The sequence below is a fragment of the Bidens hawaiensis genome, unplaced genomic scaffold (genome assembly GCF_021521415.1).
Source record: "Bidens hawaiensis isolate Kalapana, Puna unplaced genomic scaffold, B.hawaiensis_p1.1 tig00027332_1, whole genome shotgun sequence".
In the NCBI taxonomy this organism is placed as follows: Eukaryota; Viridiplantae; Streptophyta; class Magnoliopsida; order Asterales; family Asteraceae; genus Bidens; species Bidens hawaiensis.
This window is the reverse complement of record NW_027494422.1, coordinates 124,173-150,146: the sequence shown is the minus strand read 5'-3', so window position 1 is coordinate 150,146 and position 25,974 is coordinate 124,173. Positions and strand designations below refer to the sequence as shown.

The 25,974-nt window shown below is 34.0% G+C and overlaps 1 protein-coding gene and 2 pseudogenes across 2 annotated transcripts; all 3 read right to left on the bottom strand.

Moving 5' to 3' along the window:
• Window positions 1–10,474: 10,474 nt before the first annotated feature.
• LOC143575281 (structural maintenance of chromosomes protein 3-like) lies at window positions 10,475–13,831 on the bottom strand. Its single transcript, XM_077059694.1, has 6 exons — window positions 13,818–13,831; window positions 13,750–13,759; window positions 12,132–12,278; window positions 11,958–12,050; window positions 11,001–11,175; window positions 10,475–10,665 (listed from the first exon to the last, which is right to left on the bottom strand). Exons 1-6 carry the CDS (start codon window positions 13,829–13,831, stop codon window positions 10,475–10,477), a joined length of 630 nt encoding a protein of 209 aa, XP_076915809.1.
• Window positions 13,832–14,435: 604 nt separating this feature from the next.
• LOC143575280 (structural maintenance of chromosomes protein 3-like) lies at window positions 14,436–20,651 on the bottom strand (annotated as a pseudogene).
• A 1,801-nt stretch (window positions 20,652–22,452) lies between these two features.
• On the bottom strand, window positions 22,453–24,860 carry LOC143575295 (shikimate O-hydroxycinnamoyltransferase-like; annotated as a pseudogene). The gene is made up of 2 exons (XR_013142737.1): window positions 24,403–24,860; window positions 22,453–23,560 (listed from the first exon to the last, which is right to left on the bottom strand). The product of XR_013142737.1 is annotated as a shikimate O-hydroxycinnamoyltransferase-like (transcript).
• Between the last annotated feature and the right edge of the window lie 1,114 nt (window positions 24,861–25,974).

Here is a 25,974-nt window from a genome sequence, read left to right as displayed (position 1 = left end):
TTTAAAAAAAAGAACAAAAACACACAAAAACTGAATTAAAAAAAGAATTATAAACCCTAAACTGAATTGCTATGTTTGTGTTCATTGAAGTGGAAGCTACACATGCATATTATGAAAAATAGGGAAATTAGGGTTTTGAACAAAAATTGAAAACGAAAACCAGATCTGAGAAGGAGAGAGGTGGATGCGATATTTACCAATATCAACTGTGTTCCATATTTACCAGATCTGAGAACGAAAACCATATCGTCAACCCTCGATTTCAACATTTCTTTGCCGGTGATATCTGATGACTAAGATGTGCGAAAATATATATATAAATATAAAACACAAATCGCAACTAAGCTTTAATTACCAAACAATCTATCCTAGTTCACACAAACGGCAAGTGTACCGGTCGCGTATAGCAAAGATGAGGAAAGTCCGGATATCGAACTCGAAGACACGTGAAAACGTTTATAATTACTAAACTCTAACTAAGACTCACCAAAATATTATTTAAATGATTTTTTAATATTTAGAATTGATTAAACTACTTAACTTAATTAAATGAAAACTTTTAACAAAATACTTTGAAAACTTTGGTTTAAATTCAATGAATAAAGACGTCTACCTAGGAATGAATCATGTTGATAGAAATAACAAGACAATAGATTGAAAATATTCACGACACCGGTTATAAAAGATGACACAACTAAAACTTGTTTAAGAAAGTCAAATTACCTCTCAGTCTCTCTAACAAACTCTAACTTATTTTAATTGATTTTAAAGAACAAACCGGAAAAACAATTATTAACGTGTTCAAATGTCGACTCTCCTCTCGGTCTCATCGACACACTATCCTAATGGAGACAAATACTATGTCACCAAGGATAGAGGAACAATAAGGATAGAGGAACAATTTAACTTAACCCAAATTAAACCAACTAATTGCACATAAACACTCAAACTTGACAAGAAAAAAACCCGCTCTCGCGCGGTCTTAATTCTAACAAGTAAAAGCAACGAGACAATATTACTTCTTATCACCTCTCGGTCTCAAAGAAGGTGTATTTTAACTGATTTTAGATGATTATATTACCCACTTATCCATACGGTTGTACACCCCGCAAATAAACCCTAAACACCAAGTCAAGAGTCTAACAAGCAATCAATTAATCAAAACTAATTCAATTAACTAATGCAAGAGGATTATAAGTAATAAAACATAAAACACAGCCATCACACACAATCTAATTTATGGTTTAGTTAAACTTTACATCAATAATTTAAGTCTTGAACATTAACAATCCATTAAACAAGTCAAAACTACTCAACAATCATCTATCATAGGCAGAACATGCAAGTTTAGCTACTCATTGATTTTGGACAGCCATGTATACTCAAGAAAAACATCATAAACATCATCATAAACATAATTAAATTCATTCAAGAACCAAACAATATCAATAACAAGTCAAACAATCAATCAATTGCAAAACAATTCAAAACAAAAGACCAAATCAATAAAGTTAGGGTTCTTGAAAAGCAAGTAAAGTTTATGGATGTTTTACTATCAAGTATGGCTGAGATCTATGATGAATAAGGTCCCTAGTAGCTGCCCAAGATCACCCTGAGCCTCCTTCTTCTTCTCCAGCCGCCAACAGCCCCTCAACAGCCGCCGCCTCTTTCCTTTTTTTATTTCTTCTTTGCCGGCTGCAGGTTCCAATCGGAAGTTGTAGTTAGGGTTTAGGTTTTTTTTTTTAATTTCTTTGTATTTCGGGATTAATGATGAATGAATGGTTGGAAACTTTATTAATTAACTTAATATAATATTGTGTAAGGCTTTTAAGATGTGGGCTTGGGTCGAGCCTTGACTTATAAGTTTGAAAGTTGCACAATTAAGCCCCTAAACTCTTCCAATTTAACTCTTTTTTCCACCAAACTTCATAACCTACAAGAAAACAATCATCTTTGTAATATTAAGCATAAACAAACCATAAAACTTAGTAATTAAACTAAAAAGCAATTAAAACATGATAAAAATGATACGGAAAGTAAGTGTGTTTCACTACACATCAGCATATAATCATATCAACTCCCTACCAGATTCACCGCCAATTAAAGAACCGATTATCTGATTTTTTGATAATAAAGAAAAGTGGTAGAGAGTAAAACAAACAAAGAAAATGACAGTAGAAATAAAAGAGGAAAGCAGATCTAGGGTTATGAGAGAGAGAGAGAGAGAGAGGAATCTTTATTCAACTTTCAAAATTTGAATTCTTGAAAATCTCAAAAAATATAACGGGTTCAAGGAATTGGCGACGTGGAAGCTTGTATGATGAACACAATATCAAATAGAATGTGGGGCTGACACGTGTCCCAAATGCATGTGGGTGGTGGTGACACGTTTCAGAACCTGTTTTCTTTTATCAAATCGTGAGAGTATCATGATAAAAAAAATATATGTATATTGAAAGGATATACACAAGAATGAAATATATCATTAAACATTGAGAGTATCAACATGAGAATTTCACACGATGTGAATTCTAATTTGATTACAACATATGAAAGAAATATATGTTATTATTATTAACATTTATAATAAATCGTTCGAGATTTGTTATAAGAGTTTTACTAATGATGGACTCGTAGATGCTTCTACCACCATCAATTTTGTTTGAACTATGTGGAGGACGTGTCCTTCATTTTAGGAGAGTATCCTAATACATGGTTTCAAGAAAACAATGTCTTCACCAAAATTCACTTGGATTAAGACTTATGTGTAAGTCCACATAAGTCAATGTTGAAGCCTTAAAGATCAAGGGAAAAGAGTTGTGTTCTTGAACTGAATGATAAAGTCATGTTTTGTAACATGAAATAATCTAGAGATTTTTTCTAAACATTGAAGTTTGTGGTGTGTCTAAGTGAATGTGAACAAGGTATATGGTGTTATACCTTGAGGCTGTGAATGATCAGAATGATGCATCTTTTGTTCACATGCTAAAATATTATAGTCTAAAGCATGCTAGACTAGTACTTAGTTAATTATGGTACTCCCCGGAGACTAATTAACTTTATATATTCAAAATGTATATATGGACACAACGAATTAGCGTGTAGAGAAAGTTGAAAGATACTTTCATTCATTATAAGGAAGGGCATTAAATTCATTGGTTTGATGACAAACTTATGACAATGACATATGTTGGTTGGTCAACTCAAAAGCTATTGAGTACCAAAATAAACATTGATGAACTCACTAATACAATGAGGCAACTCTTGTTCAAATCACGGGTATCTAAATGTCGTTATAAACATCTGTTGTCATAAGTAAGGTTACAAATAGTAGTTCAAATGGCAAGAAATGTAGGGGATGAGACATTTAAGAACCGACCCTTTGGGTATGAAAAATTGGTTGTATGAGAAGATTCTCAAACACGTAGAAAGGGAGAACCTTTCATTACCCCATTTGAATGCTATCCAATAACACTTAAATGTGGGAGTAACTTGCATCTGAATATTGGGCATATATTTGGTTGCTAATGTTTGGCAATAAGAATTTGGTGATCTAAATAGATATTGCAAACACGTGTTCGCCTAAAACATAATATTTATGTTCTTCTAAGACATTTATTATAACAAGGTTCAAGGTGATACCTGTTGTTATACTCATAGAAGCTTGAATATAGGAAAATTAACTTACAAGTTAAGAACACATCATAACAACTCATCTCAAACTGAAATTATTTACAAATGGCTTGACAAAGTCATAGATAATATTTTGGATCCAACAACCCGAGGGTTGACGAGAGATGAAGTTGTGGAATGGGACTAAAGCCCGTGGGAAAAGAAAGTATGAGGGAAACCTAACTTAGCAGACTAGAGATCCCAAGAGCTAAGTTCAATAGGACAACTTAATCATATAACCGAAGGGTAGTCATTGTGGGGGCATCACTAATGTATATGTTTACATACAAGCTAATATATATGTTTATATATATATAAATATTCTCCAAAAAATAATAAATGGAGTTTAATTACTTTCTAGTCCATTCCTATTAACAACGGTGACATGTTGTGAGGTTAAGCATAATGTATGGTTGACGATTTTGTGTAAATCGTGTTAACCTTAATGTTTTTAATGATTTGAGATAAAATCACCTATGTGAAAGAGAAGTGGGGTCGCTTCGAATGAAACTGTGAGGTGCGCAGTTCCTAGAGCTTTCATAGAACCAGGCTAGTGTTCCATGACCATAACGGACACGACAGTGAGGGATGTGCCCAGCTAAGGAGAGTATTGTGTGAAGGCGTATTGTCGTTTCCACAAATGGGGGTCTGTTCAAAGACATCGCGTCTACAAACCGCTAGGAGGCTAAGTATGCTTCACAAAGGAAGGTTCAAAGGGTAACACCTACCTATCCTGCAATACTCAACTGTCGAGGTTTTCATTGGAAATTTTATGTGTTTTGATTGATCTCCATTCATGTGGGGGATTGTTGGAAAATTTATTGGTGAAAATGGGTTTTTCACTAACTTTGGACATAAATAATATATTTATATATGTGTTGTATAAATATTGATTTGAGTGTCCAAAACGGAGCTTAGATGAATGAATATCAATGCTCGAAGTTGTATGGTTGAAATAACCAAAGAAGAGAAAATTGGATTTATCTTTGACATCGTGTCCCACGTAGGAGCGCATGAGTGTCGCGCCTGCATAATGGACTGTTGCGAACAGTTGTTTGGACCTGGTCAAATAATTTGTTTCAACTCATGTCATGAATAAATATGATGGTTTTGATTCACCACTTAAATCTAATTAAAAGTATTTAACCATGTTAATTACAATAATTAATTTCAAGTTTATTACAAGATTAATTATCTTGTTTATGACTAAATTAATTTTATTGTTTATGACATATTAATTTGGTTAAAGTATTTCTCATTTTGTGCAAGTATATAATGAACTTGTTGGTTCATGTTGTAGATAGACTTAAAAAAGTTTTGGAGTCACTTACACACACTCATGACAAAATTTAGAGAGGAGCACTCTCTATATTATGTCAAACAACTTCAACAAATTTTCCTACATCTTGATAAACACTAATATAGCCGGTGACTTCATCGGGTTCGTGGCCATCTCCGGCAGTACATATACTGTTCCGGTTGTTGTACCCTGGGAAACAGACGCGCTTGAGAGTAGGCATGAAATCTGTTTTAAGGGCCCGTATCTAACACGATCCTCAACCAAAACCGTTACCCAATTTCAATAAACGAATTGTTGTTTTGAAGAAACATTTGTTGGAGACTCAAGTGATGAAGACTTGTGACATGGATGCTAGAATAAAGCTTATGGAAGCTCTCTTAGTAAGATATGGATTGAATCATTTCGGTATATAAAATTGCATTTTATATTCTTTTTATGTACTTTTGTAAATGGTATTGTACTAAGTGAATTTTCCAGGATTAACGAGAGTATCGCTATTATATTTTTTATTATTATTTTAACTAACAGTGAACCACTTTTCCTACAGGGTTTTGACGCATTTATTGTTATCGGGTTCCATTTTGGAATCCTAGGCGAAGACGTGGCGGAGACCGGTGACTTTATGTATCTGATTGTTTATTTTTATTGATAGCTTTCTCTCTCTATTGTTTGAGAGATCACCGGAAATCGGCGGTTTTTCTTGGTGGCATAAGTATGACGGTGATGCTGTGCACACTTTTGTGGCTCCAATTAGTCTGATGCTGGGTTCCGAAAGTATGGCGGTGGTGTTGTGCTACTTTTGTGACTTCGACTTTGTCTATTAAGGCTCCGATTCTTCTGTTTCCGGGTTCTATTTTGTCAACCCTAGGCGACGGGATGCTGTGTCGGGTTCCATTTTTGGAACTCTTAAACATGGCATAAATCGATCTCCAATGCCTACCTTTCAGTTGCAGGTAATGTCAATGTCATTTACTAAATTTTAAGTATGTTTTGTTTGGAGGTTTTCATTTATTTCATGATGGATTCTAATTTTTTATTTTTTTATTTTCAGAAGAGGAAAGAGATATATTTGTTGCAGGTCTATGGGAGAACATATACAAGATCTTGAAGTAATCTTGAAAGAGCAATATAATGTTGTTTTAGATACAATTGGTATACACTAGACAGAACAATGGGATCTAATTTTATTAAAAAGAGGTGAACATTATATGACACTACATGTACCATACACCAAATTCTTAAAACTGTTCTTTGATTTTTGGATTTTAGGATTATTTTATACTTTCTTTGACACATGTTTGTTTCTTGATTTAGCTGAGTCGACATCTTTAGCTGATAGTCAAGTGCCGGTCATACTGCATTTACGCTTTCAAAGAAATCGTGACACCAATTTGATTTCTTCGCTGTGCAAGTACACTAATGATAATTACATACTGGATAATGAGTTTTTGTCACGTTGGTGCATTTCATTAGCTGACCAATGGTCAGTCAATATGTGATTAAGTTGACCACTTTCATAAATTTTTAATTCAACAAACTTTTAGCAGCAGCCACTCAAAATTTTAATACCAATATTTGTACCGTAGAACTGTAATATGCACAACCTTGATTTGATTGGTCAAGTGGGTAAAACTGGAAAGGGGGGGGGGGGGGGGGTTTAAACGGTTCAAAACTCTATTCTTTAGTTATTTTTTTAATACTTTTGTTATATATTTGAATGATTTATGGGTTACGTGGTATGCAATATGCAGTGGTTGAAGAAGACAAGGAGGAAAACTCTCTAAACTTCTTTACAGAGGATAAAAGGTTAGTCAAAACTTTAATTGTTTTTTAGTGCATTACGGCGTTTTATTTATTTTTTTAGTTATGTTAATCTAATAAGACTTAATATTAAGTTGGGTGAAAAGGTTATTCAAATCTCTAAAATACCTATAAAATAAGGACTTCATTTTAGATGTCTTCACTAACGTATTATTGATTTTAGGATAAAGACGTACACTTTTGGAATCTACAGTTTGTTAATTGGGCCCTCAATTGTTTCATTTTGGTTTGGAGCTGCTGATTTCAAAAGAGCGCAGTAAATTAAAGTACAAATTTGGAGCTCCTGATTTCAAAGGATATAAGTACAAATTTGGGCCAACAATTGTTTCATTTTGTTTGTGTAAAGGTTTTTCCAAGTTTTATTCACTAATGAGCTATAGCCTTTGTAAATGTAATGGAACTCAAAAGGTTTGGACATTGTATTGATGCACCACAATGCTCGGCCACAACGTGCGAGGTTGAAATTTCTAGACACAAACCCGCATAACGCGCGGGTTATAAAACCTAGTTGATTATTAAATTATTAAATTCTCATAATTCAAATTCAAGCACAAATTCTTGTGTTTCTCGTGTAATCACTAATCAGTTAAATACTTGTCTATATATAAAAACTAAGTTAAAAACTCACTTAGGTATATTATGTCTAGAGTTATTCTGGTCTTTTTTTTCATTCGGCTTCAACACAGTTTACATTGACCAAATTAGAGGTTCAACGTTCCATTCATAAGCCATTTTTAAAAAAAGCCAAATGCTCTTATGTGTATTCGATTTAGATATGCCATACGAATGGTTCCATTCAGTGGCAAACAAACACCCCCTTAGTCTTTTTCGGTTCAGACTTTGTAACTATATTTGTTGATGATTGTTTTTGTAGAGACTTTGAATTCCACTTACATGTTTTGCAAATGAGAGCATGATTGTTTTTACTTGTGTTTTATTTTGCCATAGTTTAATTATGCATCATTTATGATCTCTCTCTCTCTCTCTCTCTCTAAAATGTATATCCTTATTTTGTTAAGCAAATAATCTAATTATAAAGAGAGAATCATGAAGAATATATGTAGAAATAATAATAATATTTAAAGATAATGGTATAATGATCATGTTGTAGTTGAAATCAAGTGGTGGCATGTCATTGATCTTATCTTAGCACCCACTAGTTAAAGAAGCAATTTCTTTAGGAGACAAATGGGTTTCAAGAGTTGACATATAGGAAGTTGGTGAAGCCAGCATATCCACTACTTTAGCTTGTTTATCCGACTCTATCCCAGTTGTTTCATGCTGAAAATCATGTTAAGGTGCACGGGCCGCCCTACTCGCCCCCACCGGAGTAGTCGTGTTACATGTGACACAACAAGATTATATGACAAGTATCACTAAGTTGTAGTTTATTCAAAGTGCAACTAATGATGTAGTTTGAATCAAATGGTGACCATGTCATTGGTCTTATCTTTTCACCCACTAAAAGAAGAATTAAAGAAGAATTTGTTTTTACAAACACTTATTTACGGAATTTTTCTTTAAATACGATGCAATATAATTAGTACAATATTCACATTTTATTATTAAATAACTTTATTTCATATTTCTTATAGCCTAGTTATAGTTCTCTCATAAGTCGTAACTAATATTAGAAATTACAAAGTCTTAAGGATTGAATATTTTATTACGATTTTAATCCTCAGTATAATTGCAACTAAATTAAGGAAGTTGGTTGTAGAAGAAAAAACAAATGAAGAAGAAAAAGTAAGAAAAAGTTAATATGTTTGAAATCCATCATAGTTATTTTAGGTTAGAAGTTTGGGGTATGCAAAGTCAGTTCAATTCGATTATGGGGGTTTTATCATAACTGTAGCCGAGCTAATTTAGCTATAAAATTGCCAGTTAAACTTCGGTTATGGATCACTTTCAGTTAAGTTTGGTTGATTGTCCAATGTATTTTGTTCTAGTTGAATATGGTTCGGTTATGACGTTCTAAGCTCAATTATGAAGTTTCGAAGCTGAAATATGTCGGTTTCAAGCTTGGTTATAGTGTTCTAAGCTATTTTGTAAACAGTTATAGCTAATTTAAATGTTTAAAGCTGAAAATAGATGTATAAAAGACATGTCCCAAACAGTGTTGAAACATTATACGAGTAAACTTTGTATATGATACAATTGTGTTTCTAGGTCTCAGTGCTATATATCTCGTGCTTGTATAAGTGAAATTTATATTCTTTTCGGCCTAACCCAAAATATCGTAGACTCATAGGCCCAACGTACAATATTCAATTTTATTTGTTTGACTCATTACAATATTCAATTAATTATTAACTAACAAAAACCTTTTGGCCTAAATTCAATATATTTTGCCATTTTTTTCGGTTCAAATGTTTCAAGCTTTAATGACAAAACCAAAAAAACCGAAAATGAACCAAAGTAGCAAACCCAAACTGAAATAAACCAAAATGGAACAGTACATACTGGTTTTTGGTTCTGAGTTTAGCCAAAAACTGATCCGATCCATGCATACGCTTAGTAGAGTTTGCTGGTAGCTACTTGTACATTGAGTAATAATTATCCTAATCAAATCCCATCAAACGATCAAGTCTTAACATATGAAAATGAAGAAAATAAGGCTTCAAGTTCAAACAAAAACACCAGAATATTAATGTTAAGAGTCAACATGCATATATAGCTAGATTTAAAAAACCTAGCGTCTACAGATAAAAAGATGATGCATTTCTTTATTCAACACAAATCCTCTGGTCCACGTTGAGCCACCACACCTAAAACACACAAATTCCTGTCAATAAGTGACTTTAAAATATGGTGGTTATATTCAAACACCAGCCCCCCTGTTGTGTAAATAAGTCTATACGGCTCGGCTCGGCTCGTATAGGGTCTATATGAGTCGTATAGCCCTAACTTATATGTACGGAGGTGATAGTGTGACAACTTTTTGCAGTCCATACGAGTCGTATCGACCCTATACGTGTCGTATAGGTTTTCTGGCTCGTATAGCCCACTTACCTTGTCTGACCTATATGAGCTGTATAGGGTCTATATGACTCATATAGACAGCATGTCAGCCTATACTTACCCCAAAAAACTCATGTTGTTCGTAGGTTGTTTGATTAGTATGGAGCAAAATATTTACCTTTAGTTTATAACCAACTTGGATGTTATTTTTAACATTTTGTAATTTGAAAGTAATCTTATAATTATCTAAAAAAACACCTATCGAGTCAAACAGACTCTATACAAGTCGTATAGCCCCATACGGCTCGTATAGGGTCTATACCGTACAAGGGAATAAAAGCTAACACTCCTGACCAAAAATGACCTGACTCTGCACGATTGCACCTATACGAGTCATATAGGCTCTCCTGGTGTTTGAATAACGTTCCTGATGTGTGTATAACCCAAGCCTTAAAATAAGGTACAAAGGCAGCCAATTTTTTTAATGGGGTTTTATCTCTAACGAGTCAAACAAATAAAACTGAAAACTATTCGAATGAATCTAAAGAGTACTTAACAAACAAAACCTAGCTCCTATAACATTTTATTCAAATCATCATATTATTTACAAAATAAATAATGTTCAGACCCTACCATAGCTACTGATGGGATATACTGAGTACGATGATGATGATGTAAAATATAATGTAACAAGTTAACTTTGACTTTACCAGGTGCAGCTCATTCAGAATTATGCATTTGATCGTGCTCGATGAAATCCAATGCTTCATCCATGGTGATAACATTTACATGACTAACACGGTTTTTGTGAGTCACACCATATATCTTGTCAGCAACTTTCACAAGCTCGGGTTGAAATGTTGTTGCAATGACCTGTTTACTTTGCATATCTGCAAAGCGACGAATGATATCTAGAAACAAGTTGTCAAGGAGGCAAATAATAGAACAAACGAGACAACACACGCGAGTGCAAGTCAACAATTTATTTAGGATTAATCTCTTGAATAATTTTATGCGGAAAATTTGATCGTTATTATTATTAAGGGAAAATAGTATTAAAAAAACTAGTATACTTTCTGTTTTTCTCGTAAAAGTTCTTTTAACAATATTTACACATCAAAAACTCTCCATATGTTAGATTTTTTTAAAAAATGTTTGGGACTTTTACGATAAAAAAACAGAAACTATGTTGATTTTTTTATAGTATTTGCTCTATTATCAAAACTTCAAATATTTGGCAGGATACTTCCAACTGCAGCTCGATACTGAGGGTCTAGTGCAGCGTCTATCTCATCAAACAGGAAAAACGGCGCAGGATCATGTCTTTGAATGGCAAATATCAGTGCCAATGCAACCATAGACTTCTGAACACCGGACAATTGCTTCATTGATTGTGTCTCCTCTTGTCCCATGAAAGAAACCTACAATATTAACCTTAAATCAAAATGAACCTTTGCACATACATATTCAAAACATACATCATAAATGCCACCTCTAACTATGATAAGAGTCGTAAACAAACCATAGCCAACTCGTTAAAAGCTTGGATCAAGCCAAACAATCGAAGCCCGAGCTTCTCTTATCAGGCTCGAGTTGGCTGCAAGCCTATGCGAGCTTATTATTTATATAATTCAAGCCCGGCCCATGGGCCGGCCAAGTCAGGCCATTGCCTTGGGCCTCCAATTATTATAGCATTGTTATAACATGTATATAATATATGTGTTAAAAATGGGCCACAAACTAAAATGAAGGCCCAATTCTTTTTGATTATGTATTGCTGTATGTTGAATGCTTTATAGGGTAAAAATCTAAAAACAAAAAAATATATATTTACATACAAAATTTTTATTATTGCCGGTCTCAAATCCGGGTAAAGGAGGAGGGTTTATATCAATTTGTTTTTAAAAAATGCCTCAACATTTTAGTTCGCTTTTGGTCTACAAGGACATTGAGACGGCCCTGATATAATTTATGTTTAATGTGTTAAAATATTTATTTATATGAAAATAATTAGTAGTAAAAATTTATAATAATGTATCTAAACAATGCACATTATGTTATATATAAAACTATAGTTTAAAAAATATGGAAAAAACACAAATGTATATAAATTAATTAATGAATATTCAACAAGCCGAGCTCAGGCTTGTTTACACCCATAAGTCCTATGATAAAAGAAAGGTTCTGTAGAGAACACACTTGCCTTTACTTTTACACCAATGTATTTTTCGACAGGCTTCTTGACATCAACCTGAGGCACATCATTGTCATAATCGTTATCAGCGGGCTCACCATCCTGCTTTGGAAGACATATGAAGTAAGTTAGAAATCCCACAAGGACAGAAAATGTACGTATAAAGGAAACTAAAAACCCGACCTTTTTCTTCATCATGATCAAAGATCCATGACCGCCTTGCACAAGTTCAGAAAATACATCTCGAAAATGCTTAGCCACACTTTCCAAAGTACTTTTAATATATTCATCGTTGCGTTGATCCAGTATTGATACAAGTTCTTTGATTTTCTGTAATTAAGATTTTGAAATGATTTTTATTGATGGAATAAAATGCCGGTTACCAAAATAACATAATTTACAAATGTAAAAGATTACAACTAGACGTTCAATGAATAGTTCATGAACCATTCAACGGGATGCTCATTTATCTCCGTTAATTCTAAATTCGTTTATCTTCATTCGTTTACATTCAATTATGTTCGTTAGTTTATGTTTGTTCGTATATATTTGTCAATATATTCATTTAATTATTATTTGTAGGGTGAGGTTAGTGTACAATAATTACTCAATGTACGATAGGTACGCGAGACACTCAAAGACAAAAATACTAAACGCTCAGCCAAAAACCTAAAACGCTCAAAAACGATTTTCGTGAAGAAAAGTAAAAGGTTGATCGATTAACGATCTAAAACTGTTTTATTTCGGTGAACCAATGATTAATTCGATATGTATTGACGATTTCGAGATCTTGTAATGTGATTTCGTGGATCGATTTCATGAATATAAGTATTCTTGTACCTAATGTACGTTAAGCAATTATTGTATTCTATCTTTTCTCATTATTTGTATCATTACAACTTAGTGTAGTTTTAAGAACTTTTTAGGCCTAAACTTTGTATATGATACAATTGTGTTTCTAGGTCTCAGTGCTATATATCTCGCGCTTGTATAAGTGAAATTTATATTCTTTTCGGCCTAACCCAAAATATCTTAGACTCATAGGCCCAACGTACAATATTCAATTTTATTTGTTTGACTCGTTACAATATTCAATTAATTATTAACTAACAAAAACCTTTTGGCCTAAATTCAATATATTTTGCCATTTTTTTTCGGTTCAAAATTTTCAAGATTTAATGACAAAACCAAAAAAACCGAAACTGAACCAAAGTAGCAAACCCAAACTGAAATAAACCAAAATGGAACAGTACATACTGGTTTTTGGTTCTGAGTTTAGCCAAAAACTGAACCGACCCATGCATACGCTTAGTAGAGTTTGCTGGTAGCTACTTGTACATTGAGTAATAATTATCCTAATCAAATCCCATCAAACGATCAAGTCTTAACATATGATAATTAAGAAAATAAGGCTTCAAGTTCAAACAAAAACACCAGAATGTTAATGTTAAGAGTCAACATGCATATATAGCTAGATTTAAAAAACATGGCGTCTATAGATAAAAAGATGATGCATTTCTTCATTCAACACAAATCCTCTGGTTCACGTTGAGCCACCACACCTAAAACACACAAATTCCTGTCAATAAGTGACTTTAAAATATGGTGGTTATATTCAAACACCAGCCCCCCTGTTGTGTAAATAAGTCTATACGGCTCGGCTCGTATAGGGTCTATATGAGTCGTATAGCCCTAACTTATATGTACGGAGGTGATAGTGTGACAACTTTTTGCAGTCCATACGAGTCGTATCAACCCTATACGAGTCGTATAGGTTTTCTGGCTCGAATAGCCCACTTACCTTGTCTGACCTATATGAGCTGTATAGGGTCTATATGACATATAGACAGCATGTCAGCCTATACTTACCCCAAAACACTCATGTTGTTCGTAGGTTGTTTGATTAGTATGGAGCAAAATATTTACCTTTAGTTTATAACCAACTTGGATGTTATTTTTAACATTTTGTAATTTGAAAGTAATCTTAAAATTATCTAATTTAAAACACCTATCGAGTCAAACAGACTCTATACAAGTCATATAGCCCTATACGGCTCGTATAGGGTCTATACCGTACAAGGGAATAAAAGCTAACACTCCTGACCAAAAATGACCTGACTCTGTACCTATACGAGTCATATAGGCTCTCCTGGTGTTTGAATAACCTTCTTGATGTGTGTATAACCCAAGCCTTAAAATAAGATACAAAGGCAGCCAATTTTTTTAATGGGGTTTTATCTCTAACGAGTCAAACAAATAACACTGAAAACCATTCGAATGAATCTAAAGAGTACTTAACAAACAAAACCTAGCTCCTATAACATTTTATTCAAATCATCATATCATTTTCAAAATAAACAATGTTCAGACCCTACCATAGCTTTGCTATTGGTGGGATATACTGAGTACGACGACGACGACGATGATGATGATGAACATTTGTAAAATATAATGTAACAAGTTGACTTTGACTTTACCAGGTGCAGCTCATTCAACATTATGCATTTGATCGTGCTCGATGAAATCCAATGCTTCCTCCATGGTGATAACATTTACATGACTGACACGGTTTTTGTGAGTCACACCATATATCTTATTGGCAACTTTCACAAGCTCGGGTCGAAATGTTGTTGCAATGACTTGTGTACTTTGCATATCTGCGAAGCGACGAATGATATCTAGAAAAAAGTTGTCAGGGATGCAAAAAATAGAACAAACGAGACAACACCCGCGAGTGCAAGTCAACAATTATTTGACTAGCTAGCACTAAATAATAAAAGTGACAATTTCTACCTATTTACTTTTAAATGGATTAATCCGGGCTATGCTTATCTCAAACGGGTCAACAAAATTAGTTGAAATTCACCCATTATATCATTTTATGCTGAAAAGTTTAGATCATTACTATCAAGGGCAAATATTATTAAAAACCAGTATACTTTCTATTTTTCTCATAAAAGTTGTTTTTAACAGCTTTTACACATCATCTTCACATGTTAAATGTGATCAAAACTGTTAAGGGACTTTAACGAGAAAAAACAGAAAATATGTTGGTTTTTGTATGGTATCTGCTTTACTATCAAAATAATATGATTTTTGTAATCGTATTTGACAGACTAACTATTTATAAAAACATTTTTTAAATAACTTTGGCGGTGTTTTGAGCCAACACGTAAAAACATTCCGTTTTGACCAGTCAACCAACCCACTCAACCCGCCCTTATTGCCACCTCTAAAAAACTTTTGACAAAACTTCAAATATTAGACAGGATACTTCCAACTGCAGTTCGATATTGAGGGTCTAGTGCGGCATCTATCTCATCGAACAGGAAAAACGGAGCAGGATCATGTCTTTGAATGGCAAATATAAGTGCCAATGCAACCATAGACTTCTGACCATCGGACAATTGCTTCATTGATTGTGTCTCCTCTTGTCCCATGAAAGAAACCTACAATATTAACCTTAAATCAAAATGAACCTTTGCACATACATATTCAAAACATACATGCCACCTCTAAGTATGATAAGAGTCGTAAACAAACCCAAGCCAGCTTGTTAAAAGCTTGGATCAAGCCAAACAAACGAAGCCCGAGCTTCGCTTATCAAGCTCAAGCTGGTTGCAAGCCTATGCGAGCCTATTATTAATATAATTTATGTTTAATGTGTTAAATATTTATTTATATGAAAATAATTAGTATGTAAATAATTATAATAATATACTAAACAATGCACATTATGTCATATATATATATATATACATATATATAACTACAGCTTAAAAACTATAAAAAAACACAAATGTATATAAATTAATTAATGAACTAATATTCAACGAGCCGAGCTCGGGCTTGTTTACACCCCTAAGTCCTATGATAAAAGAAAGGTTCTGTAGAGAACACTTGCCTTTACTTTTACACCAATGTATTTTTCGATGGGCTTCTTGACATCAACCTGAGGCACATCATTGTCATAATCGTTATCAGCGGGTTCACCATCCTGAATTGTTGGAAGACATATATAAGAAGTAAGTTAGAAATCCCACAAGGACAGAAAATGTACGTATAAAAGAAACTAAAAACCCGACCTTTTTCTTCATCATGATCAAAAATCCATGACCGCCTTGTACAAGTTCAGAAAATACATCTCGAAAATGCTTAGCCACACCTTCCAAAGTACTTTCAATATATTCATCGTTGCGTTGATCCAGTATTGATACAAGTTCTTAGATTTTCTGTCATTAAGATTTTGAAATGGTTTTTAGAAAAATGCAGAGAACAAAAACGTAAAAATGTACACTTTTTTAGACTTGTAAATGAACTAGGCGTTCAATGACCAGTTCGTGAACCATTCAACGGGAAGTTCATTATGTCCCTAAATTTTAAATTCGTTTACATTCAATTGTGTTCGCTAGTTTATGTTTGTTCGTATATGTTAGTTAATATATTCATTTAATTATTATTTGTATCATTACAACTTAGTGTAGTTCTAATAACTTTTTAGGCCTAACACGTTCTTCACATTACTTTTACGAACGAACACAAACAAGAAAATCACGTTTGTTTGATTGTATGTGCTCAATTGATTGTATGTTTACAAGCCTACTTTCATAGTCCTTTTCAGATTTTTTTCTCAAAACTTAAAAGAAGTGAAAATTATAATAAATAAGATTAATGTTACCTCATCACCAGCATCAAGGTCTTGTAGTCGCTTCTGGAGTTCTTCTCTTTCATCCGAAAAGTATGCATACTGATCAAGTGCTTTCTTGTTTACATGACTAAACTGTTTTAACTTCTCGTTGCACTTATGCAGCATTTTATATAATTCTTCTATGCTTTTCTGTTTGTGCCTGCATTTGATGTGTTAACAACCCGTTTACTTACTAATGGATCGATTTGAGTCTATATTTTTTCTATAACGGGTTAAAACGATAAAATACAAAGATGGCTAAAAAGAGGTCGTATGAGCCAAGTGTAACAGCCCAGCTACCACCGCACCGTAATATTGTCCGCTTTGGCCGGGTTGTACCACCATCGCCTCACGGATTTGCTTTTGGTTACCCAGGTGGTCACCCATCCTATACTACTCCCACCTGAGCACGCTTAACTGTGGAATTCTCCTCTAATTCACTACCATTAAGCGCCCAAAACGTGTTATGATGGGGAAGGTATCCACCTCCTTATAAAGAAGGCTTAGTTCTCCTTCCCAACCGATGTGGGATGTCACAAAGATGGCTAAAACGATAAAATACAAAGATGGCTAAAAAGAGGTTGTATGAGCCAAGCGATCAAACGGATTGAAAACCACCAAAAGTGTATTCAAATATTACCAAACACTATTGGTTTCATAATCATAAAAAACCAAACCAAACCTGAGTTATAGAGTTTAATTTTTAAATCTGGATAAGTTATAAAAATTTATAAAAATAGTGATACCTAAATATTGTAGCCCAAATGTATAATAATCAATAAGTTACTAATAACAAAAAGATGTAGGTGAGTTTTATGCCAAAACTCATTAATATGGGCCAATTTTTTTCAGCCCAAAACTTTCAAGCCCAAATGGTAAGACCGGCACCAAACGGTTTCTAAAAACTCAAAAACCGATTTTTTTTTTTTTGTATTTTTTTGTTTTGGTTCGACTGAGCCCAAACTGACTCATGGCCACCCCACTTTTAACGCGTACAAAAGGAACGATCCATACCCAACCCGGCCAATAATAACGAAAATTCAGTTAAGTCAAACAGAATGGTGGTCAAGTGACTAAAATTACGTTTCAAACGCGTCTGATGATAATGGACCCAAATCTCTGATTTTTTTGGTGAGCTCTTCTTGCTTTGCAAGTAAAATGTTTTTTCTACTAATAAGTTGCTCCGCTCGTTTATCTTCATTTTGACGGGTCTTTTCGCACTCAACTAAACAAGCCTGCATTACAAGAAATGTATTACTATCAATAATCACAGTTTAGTTAGGAAATTGATTTTATAAAAACGATAATCGAGCAAAAAATTTGAAACTTATATAGATAAAATTACCTTAGCCAATTCCCGACGAGCATCATTAACTTCTTTATCATAAATAGTATATTCTAAAGACTTCCTCAGGTTATCAAGCTGCTGATACTTCTTCAACTCGGCTTTTTGTTCATCTAGCTCGCGTAATCTCTCATCCAAGTATTGCAGGATTTGAATTATCTGATTTTTCGCATTTCCTGATCTTATAATAAAAGTATAAAGTATATAAGAAAAGATTAACCAAATGCAATAATATACCAATCTTAACAATCACTTGCCATTTTCTTGCAACATTTTCAAGGTTTCGAGACGACTCTCTTCATAAACACGAATACCACTTATTTCCATTAACAAATCCAGTCGTTCCGAATCATTTATCAAGGCCAATGATGCCATCTGCAAAAAATGCATGATTATTAAAAAATTTACACTTCACCTGCGATCAAAATATTCAAACCGAAGAGATGTCATACGCTGTCTTGTTGCACGACATAATATGGATTGGAAAGAGAGAACCGGGCACTTTCCAACAGATTCTTAACTTCGGTTTTCCTACAATGATGCGTTTACTTCTTTTACGTGACATTCAAAAAAAAGATAATAAGATAATTCAAGTTATAGATCAATTACGTGGTTCTTACGTTATATGCTCCCCATCCAAATAATATTCATCCTTTTTAGTACCAACTGTTCTTCGCAGCCGCAGCTCCTTGTTATCAACCTTCAAATCACAGAAAATAAATTTAGCAACCATTAGTAGTATTTAAAAACTAAACTTATTTCCGTGCAGACGAAACACAATTCAATAGCAATGCATAAAAAAGTAGCAAAACTCATCTGGCAATAAAACAACTAATAAGTGTGACTAACATTTTATGTGTTTTGATCAACTACTTCAAAGCTACGAAGTTGTCTGTCCTGATAAACTCTATTTTTCGGTTTATGACCAACATTTTCTAAACTAAGAATACAATTTTATTATAGAACATAAAAGGATATATGACTATACACTTTTAAACTAAATGTAACAAATGTTTCATGACGAATCACTCACAAAAGTTACACATTTACATCTCCTCATTCCGTCGGTCACTATAGTTTTATGTGTTTAGTCTGCTATCTATTATAGCATCTTAATGTCATATCCTTTGTTTCATTCTACTTCATTTGCAATCTTGTAAGCATGTGTGTGCAATATCAACATTGTGAGCAACCATCATAGCAATATGTGAGAATAGATGATAATTTACACGTATACAAAGTAAAGATTATGCCTACTAATAAATGATAAACATTACTGGAATACGATTGTCGGTGTTATCAAAAACAATCTCAACGGACGCTGGTAGAACTGTGTGTCCTGCTCCTTCCTGTGAAATGTTCACATAAAACTTATTATTTTATACTGGAAACAAGTTGATATAACCATTTTATAAGACCATAAAAAGATAACCAACATACATGGAGGAAGGCAAGCCGATCTTCAACACACGGGTTATGAAAAGGGTCGCTTATAACAAAACGAATTGCTGCAAACGTAAATCGGGTAGGTTGAGATGCAACAAAACGAGCGAATAAATAGATAGTTAAAAGTTATTGACCTGCGCGTACCATGAAAAATATTAGACTTCTCAGACCCATTTGCACCAACTGCAGTTTAAATTTGAATAATTATAATCATAGTGCAAAGATTATCGCGAAAATAATACATAGTGTTAACTTAGTTGAATCTTTTCAAGAACGAATTGAACCAAAACACAAACAAACACGCAATTTTAGGATGAACGTTCGTATTATTATAATCAAGAAACTAGCTAACTCAAAACTCGATTACAACAATCCCTCATACGATAACCTTAATCATGGTTATATATTTAAAAAGGTCACGGTCCACAATAGGTCCAACCATAGTTATTAAAAGCCCTCGCCTTTTGCGCCTAGGCCCATTTTTCAGGCTAGGCTCAATAAATGCGCTTTTAGTTCCTAGGCGAGCGCTTCAGCATTGTTTATGCCAAGAATATGAGAAGAAAAAAGTCAGGCAAAAGAAACGCAAGGAGTGCTATTAAAACTTAGATCTAGAAGAGGTCAAAGGCATTATATTGATACATTTTGTTATTCAAGTTCTGGAATTAAATTTGAACCTTGAATATTTTAAAACTTTTGATACTAATTAGATGATATTAAATGTTATATAATAGCTTTTGTTTATCTTATTTGAAGAATAGTATTATTTTTCATAATATATTTTAAATTTTTTATTCAAGTGCGTTTTTTTTCTTCAGACCCTCGCTTTTTTTGCGCCTTGCTCCTAGGCCCTAGGCGAGGCCTATGCGCCTTGAGTGCGCCTAGCGCATTCGATAACTATGGGTCCAACCTGGTCATCTCTACGTGACAAGCCACGATAACAGATAAAGATAAATACTATAAAGCATTACATGAGAATAAAAGAGTATTATTGATAAAAGAAACATGAAAAAGTATATCATACCAAGACAGTTAACTTTCGGACTGAAATCTTCGATAGCAATTCGTTCTTCATAGCTCTTAAACCCTTGAATAATGACCTGCAGTACAACCCCACAAGCAAATGCAGGTGATATAATTAAAAGAATAATGAATAACTCAAGACAAGAAGAAGCTAATTAAAAGGTAGAAGTAAAGGAACTAAAACAATTACCTGTTTTATGTACATTCTGATATACTTATAGGTTGCTTAAACCTATAGGTAATCATATTGAAAATGTGTCAACATAAGTTAGCTAATGTGAAAAAAACAGCATGATCATAAAAGCAAGAATGATAATACATTTCGCAAATACGACCGAAACTCACTAATTTAAACTAACTATACTCGAAAGAATTGGTCAAAAGTGAAAATTTATGTATAAAATTTGGTGTGTGTATTTATGAAATACTATATATAAAATTCTGATCGGATTAATCTCGATTAAATCCTATTAATCCTGATTAATCTATACTTGATAAGCCGGCGGCCGACTAGCGCCTAGAATGTATGATAATCAGTTGTGATGAGCAAGGAATAACTTACTTGACCAAGAGAGAAACCTAGCTAGTACTGCTGTGTGATTATCTGTTTGTTTAACTCTGATGAGGTGTAGGGTTGTTTGCATGGCTCATGGGCCCATTTTCTGCCCTAAGGTATTTTATTAGGAATGTCCAATCAGACTTATAAAACATTAACTCAAATACAAAAACATCATGACGGCTATCACTTTGAAGGAGAATCCCAAGTTATCAAACACCATATATGGAATGAAATAAATAATGTTAGGAAAACATAAAAACCCCGAAAAAGTTTTAATAAAGGTTATGGGCCGTAGAGTAACTATATTAAATTTCAGGGATAGCAATGTAAATTTAATTGAAGTTCATAATAAATAGAGTAATTGACTACATGATTGATCCATGTGGTTTGCAGATATTGCACGTTCGAGTCTCAAACTTAACTAATGACAAACTTGATCCTAATAGTTATAAACTTATTACTAAGGTGGCCTAGATCTAGGAATTTTGTAACTATGGTGGTACTTACCCGCTAACACCATTAGATGGTTGGCTGGCACCTGATCGAAGAAAGATTCGGCGTGTGATCGGAGGAAACTTAAATTCTCAAATGACTTGAAAAGATTAGGGGAAAAAACATCAAAATTCTAAAGTTGAGATGTGAAAACGATTATCAAGTTTGTAACTTATTGAAACCGGTGGAAAGGATCTACAAAGGAAAACTAAAGGCGTGTAGAACCAGAAGTGTGAAGGTAGACTTAGGTGGTGCTTGTTTTCTCAAAAAAAAAAAACTTAGCGTGAGCTCTTTTGTCTGCACCACGCAGACATGAGCTTCTGGAGAGTGTTTTTTTTTCTCACAAATGTTTCCTCCTCTTTTTACCTCCTCTAACATCTTTCTAATCTCATAAACCATCGTTCTCCTTCACATACTCTCAACACTAGCCACCGCCCCTCGCTCCTCCATAGATCACCGCCCCTCCACAACCCCTACTCTCTCGAACTTCGATGTTGACTGTGAGTGAAATTAACAGTCTTCAAATTCATTATTTGCTAAAATTTTCTCATGATTGAAATTAGTCATTGGGTTTTCGTGTATTTGAAAGTTGAAATCAATAAATATATAGGATTTGAGAACACATTGAAAAGACTTAGGTTTGATTTAATTGAAGAGATTGAATCATTAATCTTAAAAACATCAGTTTATTTTAGTAGTGCAAAAATTAAAAACACAAATAGCCTTATTATTATAGACTGCATGTCTTTGGTCCACTTTTTCTACATAGGTCCGGAGATGTTATTCACAAACTACAGATATTTTACCTCTTAAAAAAACAAAATGCATCTTATGGTGTTAGCAAGAGAGATCGAGTCGTCAAAATCTATGGGTAGGACAAAGATCCGCCCACGAGATTTTGACAATAAGAAAAGGATAGGTTTGGGCGGGATTTTGATCGTGAGAAACAACCCTAGGATGCCTACCATATGTCCATATTTATTAGAAGATGGAGATGTTAACAAACAAATATACTTTATTCTTCATTTATATATTTTTATCATCAAAGTTTTATAAAAAACCAAATACACAAAGGTTCGAACATGCATGACACTTTCAAAAGGATGTAGAAAGAAGAAAGTGGCCATTCACACATAGAGTTGCCATGAAATAGACGTATGTAACATGTAACATGTTATATATCATACAATAACTTTTTGAAAAGCTTCATTTGTTCAACTTCTAGAGAAATTATTATAGACAAACTTCCATCATTGATTGGGCTTGGTAACAATGTTAATATTCCTTCCACATCGATCGCACTGGGCCCCATGAATATCGGCCGCCCCCATCCGAAGTCAACATCATGAATCGGGAGCCGAGCCCAAGTGGTTATACCAAGATTTGAGCTTTTATAAGTCTCCACAACGGCACTAGCCAGAGACCCCAGATCAGGCTGAAGTTCCAAGTAGTCGATTGTTGACTTTAGGTAATCGGTGGTTCTCCTTCCTAACGCCTCACGGATTTTACTAGCACCGTACCAACTAGGATTTGATATAATTTCGCCTGCTAATGTTGTGGCGTTGTGTAGGAAGATAACATTCCCAAAATACCCCGGTGGCAGAGCGGGCTTAATATTAGCCCACCCATCAGCTATAAAATAAAGCTTGGTCTCCTGATCATCAGGCAGTCCACGAGCTTTACAAATGCACTTCCAAACATGACCCGAGAAAATTTCAAATGAACTATAGTTTATTGGGCTGCCATCTTCCATGGATTTTTCCTTTGAGCCTGTTGAGTTGGCCTCGTGTTAACTTCAAAATTGAGACGGTTATTTCTCGTGGTTGTGCTTCGAGTGGCAATTTCATTGGCGGTGTGAGCCTGCATTCATTGTGCTCATAAGCTGGATGTGGGGGGTCACGTGCGCGAAGGAGTCTCCGGTCTATGAAAGGCGGCATGATGAGGTTAAGGCCACGAGCCATATCGCCCCATGCGTTCATGAAATGCAACGCAGAGGCCCCGTCACAGACATAATGGTGCATCCCAACTCCTAGAGAAACTCCTCCACATTTGAAGAAAGTAACCTGCCCAAATTTACATATAAAACATGTTTGTATTTATTAGTTACAAGTAACACTAAAAGATAAAGTAGTATGACTTAAATTAGGTAAATACAAGTTTAGAATTTAAGTTTCTAATTTATTCATAACAAAGTATTAAGGCCTATGTGTTGTAGTGGAGGAGTTAAAACATATACAAAAAAACATATTAAGGCCTATGTGTTGTAGTAGGAGTTAAACATATAAAAAAAACATACGTAAAAATGTTGAACTTCACAATATTTATAAGATGAAATCAATTTTTTTATGTAAACCCACCACGCGTTAGAAGAGCGTATAAGAAAAGTCCAAAAACAAATCTAAAAAGAAAGTTAGAACTGCAAGAATAAAAGTTCAAAAGGACATTGATACTTGTATGCTTCTGCTTCGAAAACTAGTATCAGTCTTTCACACACGCACACACATATTTATATATAGTTTTATAAATATAATAATGCATCGACATTGATAATAATTAATATTATTATGATCAAGTTCAATAAACATATAAAGAGAGAATACAAAAAAAATAAAATAAAACATTATAGAAAAAAATAAAAATAAATCTTATAAAAAAGAAACCATAAAATTTAAAAACGGTTAGAGTGTAGTAACATGTCAAATAAAATTGTTGAAGGAAGTCAAAGTTCGGGGGGGGGGGGGGGGGGGGGGGGGGGTTTGACAAGTAAGGGAGGGGGTGCGTTTAGTCTAACCCTGAAATTAACGTCACACACCCTTTTTAAATCGATTCGACATGTTCTGTCTAGTAATCAATTTAATAACGTCTACGTATTGAGTCATGCATGGACATGCATGTTTTTAATCACCTGTAAGACCAGCAATGGATACGATTCTATTCCTCGCGAGTAATCAACTTCTGGGATAAGCTCCTGAAGTTCGAGTGTAGGTGCAAAGTCACCAAAATCATCAACCACACCATCATAATCAGCCTCCACAAACAACACGCCTTGTCCTTGACAATCGATCACAATCCTGCCGTTCTCATCCTCCTTCAACCGGCCTGCCAACAGGTAAAATGCAACCAAAGCTTTGCTCAAAGCGCTCTTCATGAGTCTAGTATCAAAGAAGTTGGCAGCACCAATTGGACGATATATATAGACAGTTCGCGTGTGTACACGTGGGGCTATGAGGTCGAGGTTAGAGTTCCATAGGTTTATATTTGGAGTCTGGTCCGCGGGTATCACCATAGCCGATTCTCGTGCCATGAGCTTCATCTTTTGAGGTATTAATGTGTTGAAGATGAAGTGATAATTTTGTATGAAATGAGGCTAGAGCTTTAAGAGTATTTATAATATAAGAGAATAATATAAAATGTTTTGAAAAAATTGATATGATATTTTCAGATACGGAATTTTGTTTTTAATTAATGGATTTTGTCTTATTGGTTCGAACTTTGTAACAATTTTGATCTTCAATAATGACAAACACAAGACAAACATTTAGAAGAACAAAAAATATACAAAACAGACATACTTTGGGCAACTAGTAAAGACATACATAATATGATCATAATGTTGGATTTACGGTTTATACGAGGAAGCCATTTTTAAATTATATATATTTTCTGAACAGTCAACAAACAAACTGTTTAGGTATTTTGTACGGGGTGATCAAATGACAAAAGGTTATCGCCAGCTAGCTTAACTCAGCCGTACGGAGTCCTTAAGCGTCTCCAAGTTATCTCCAATTTTGAGAAAAACTCACCCACCTGAATGACTGGTGGTAAACCCGAACGCCCTTATGATCGAATTGGAGATCACAAAGATCTCAATTTTTCTTCATGGAGCCACCCATTTTAAGTTTTAATTAGACCTGTAAATAAACCGAGCGCTCAGTGAACTACTAGTGAACCGTTCGGCAAGAAATTCATTTATGTTCGCTCATTTAATAAACAAATGAACATGAATAAAAGGTTTGTGTTCATTTAATTACACGAATGAACATGAACACTTGTTTTGAATGTTGATCTATGTTCGTTAACGTTTATTCATTTATGCTCGTTTATGATCGCTTTATGGTCGTTTATGTTCATTTTCTGAAGAAAAAAAAAGACTTTTGATGAATCGTCTATTTATTCTTTTATATTTGTTTGATTGTGTTTATTTAGTGTGTTCATTTATTTTTGTTTGTGTCCGTTTACCCCTGTTGATATATATGTTCATTAATTTAGGGTCGTGTATCTTTCTTCAATTATGTTCGTTTGCGTTCGTGAACAGTTCATTTATATTTTATTAGCCAAACCATAACCAAAGTCATTGGTTAATCACTTTTATTAACCAACCGATTTTTGGTTAAGTCGCCTCGGTTTATTCGGTTAGTTAACTGGTTTTCGGTTCAGATTTTTGGTTAATGACCAAAACCAAATTTGGGCTAATTTT

What these genes read in the sequence shown, in the direction of transcription:
- LOC143575281 (XM_077059694.1), bottom strand. An exon ending in TGATCATGATGAAGAAAAAG is followed by an intron (nt 12,051 to 12,131) that starts GTCGGGTTTTTA and finishes CTTCCAAAGCAG; the next exon opens with GATGGTGAGCCCGCTGATAA. An exon ending in GTATCGAGCTGCAGTTGGAA is followed by an intron (nt 10,666 to 11,000) that starts GTATCCTGCCAA and finishes ACTTGTTTCTAG; the next exon opens with ATATCATTCGTCGCTTTGCA.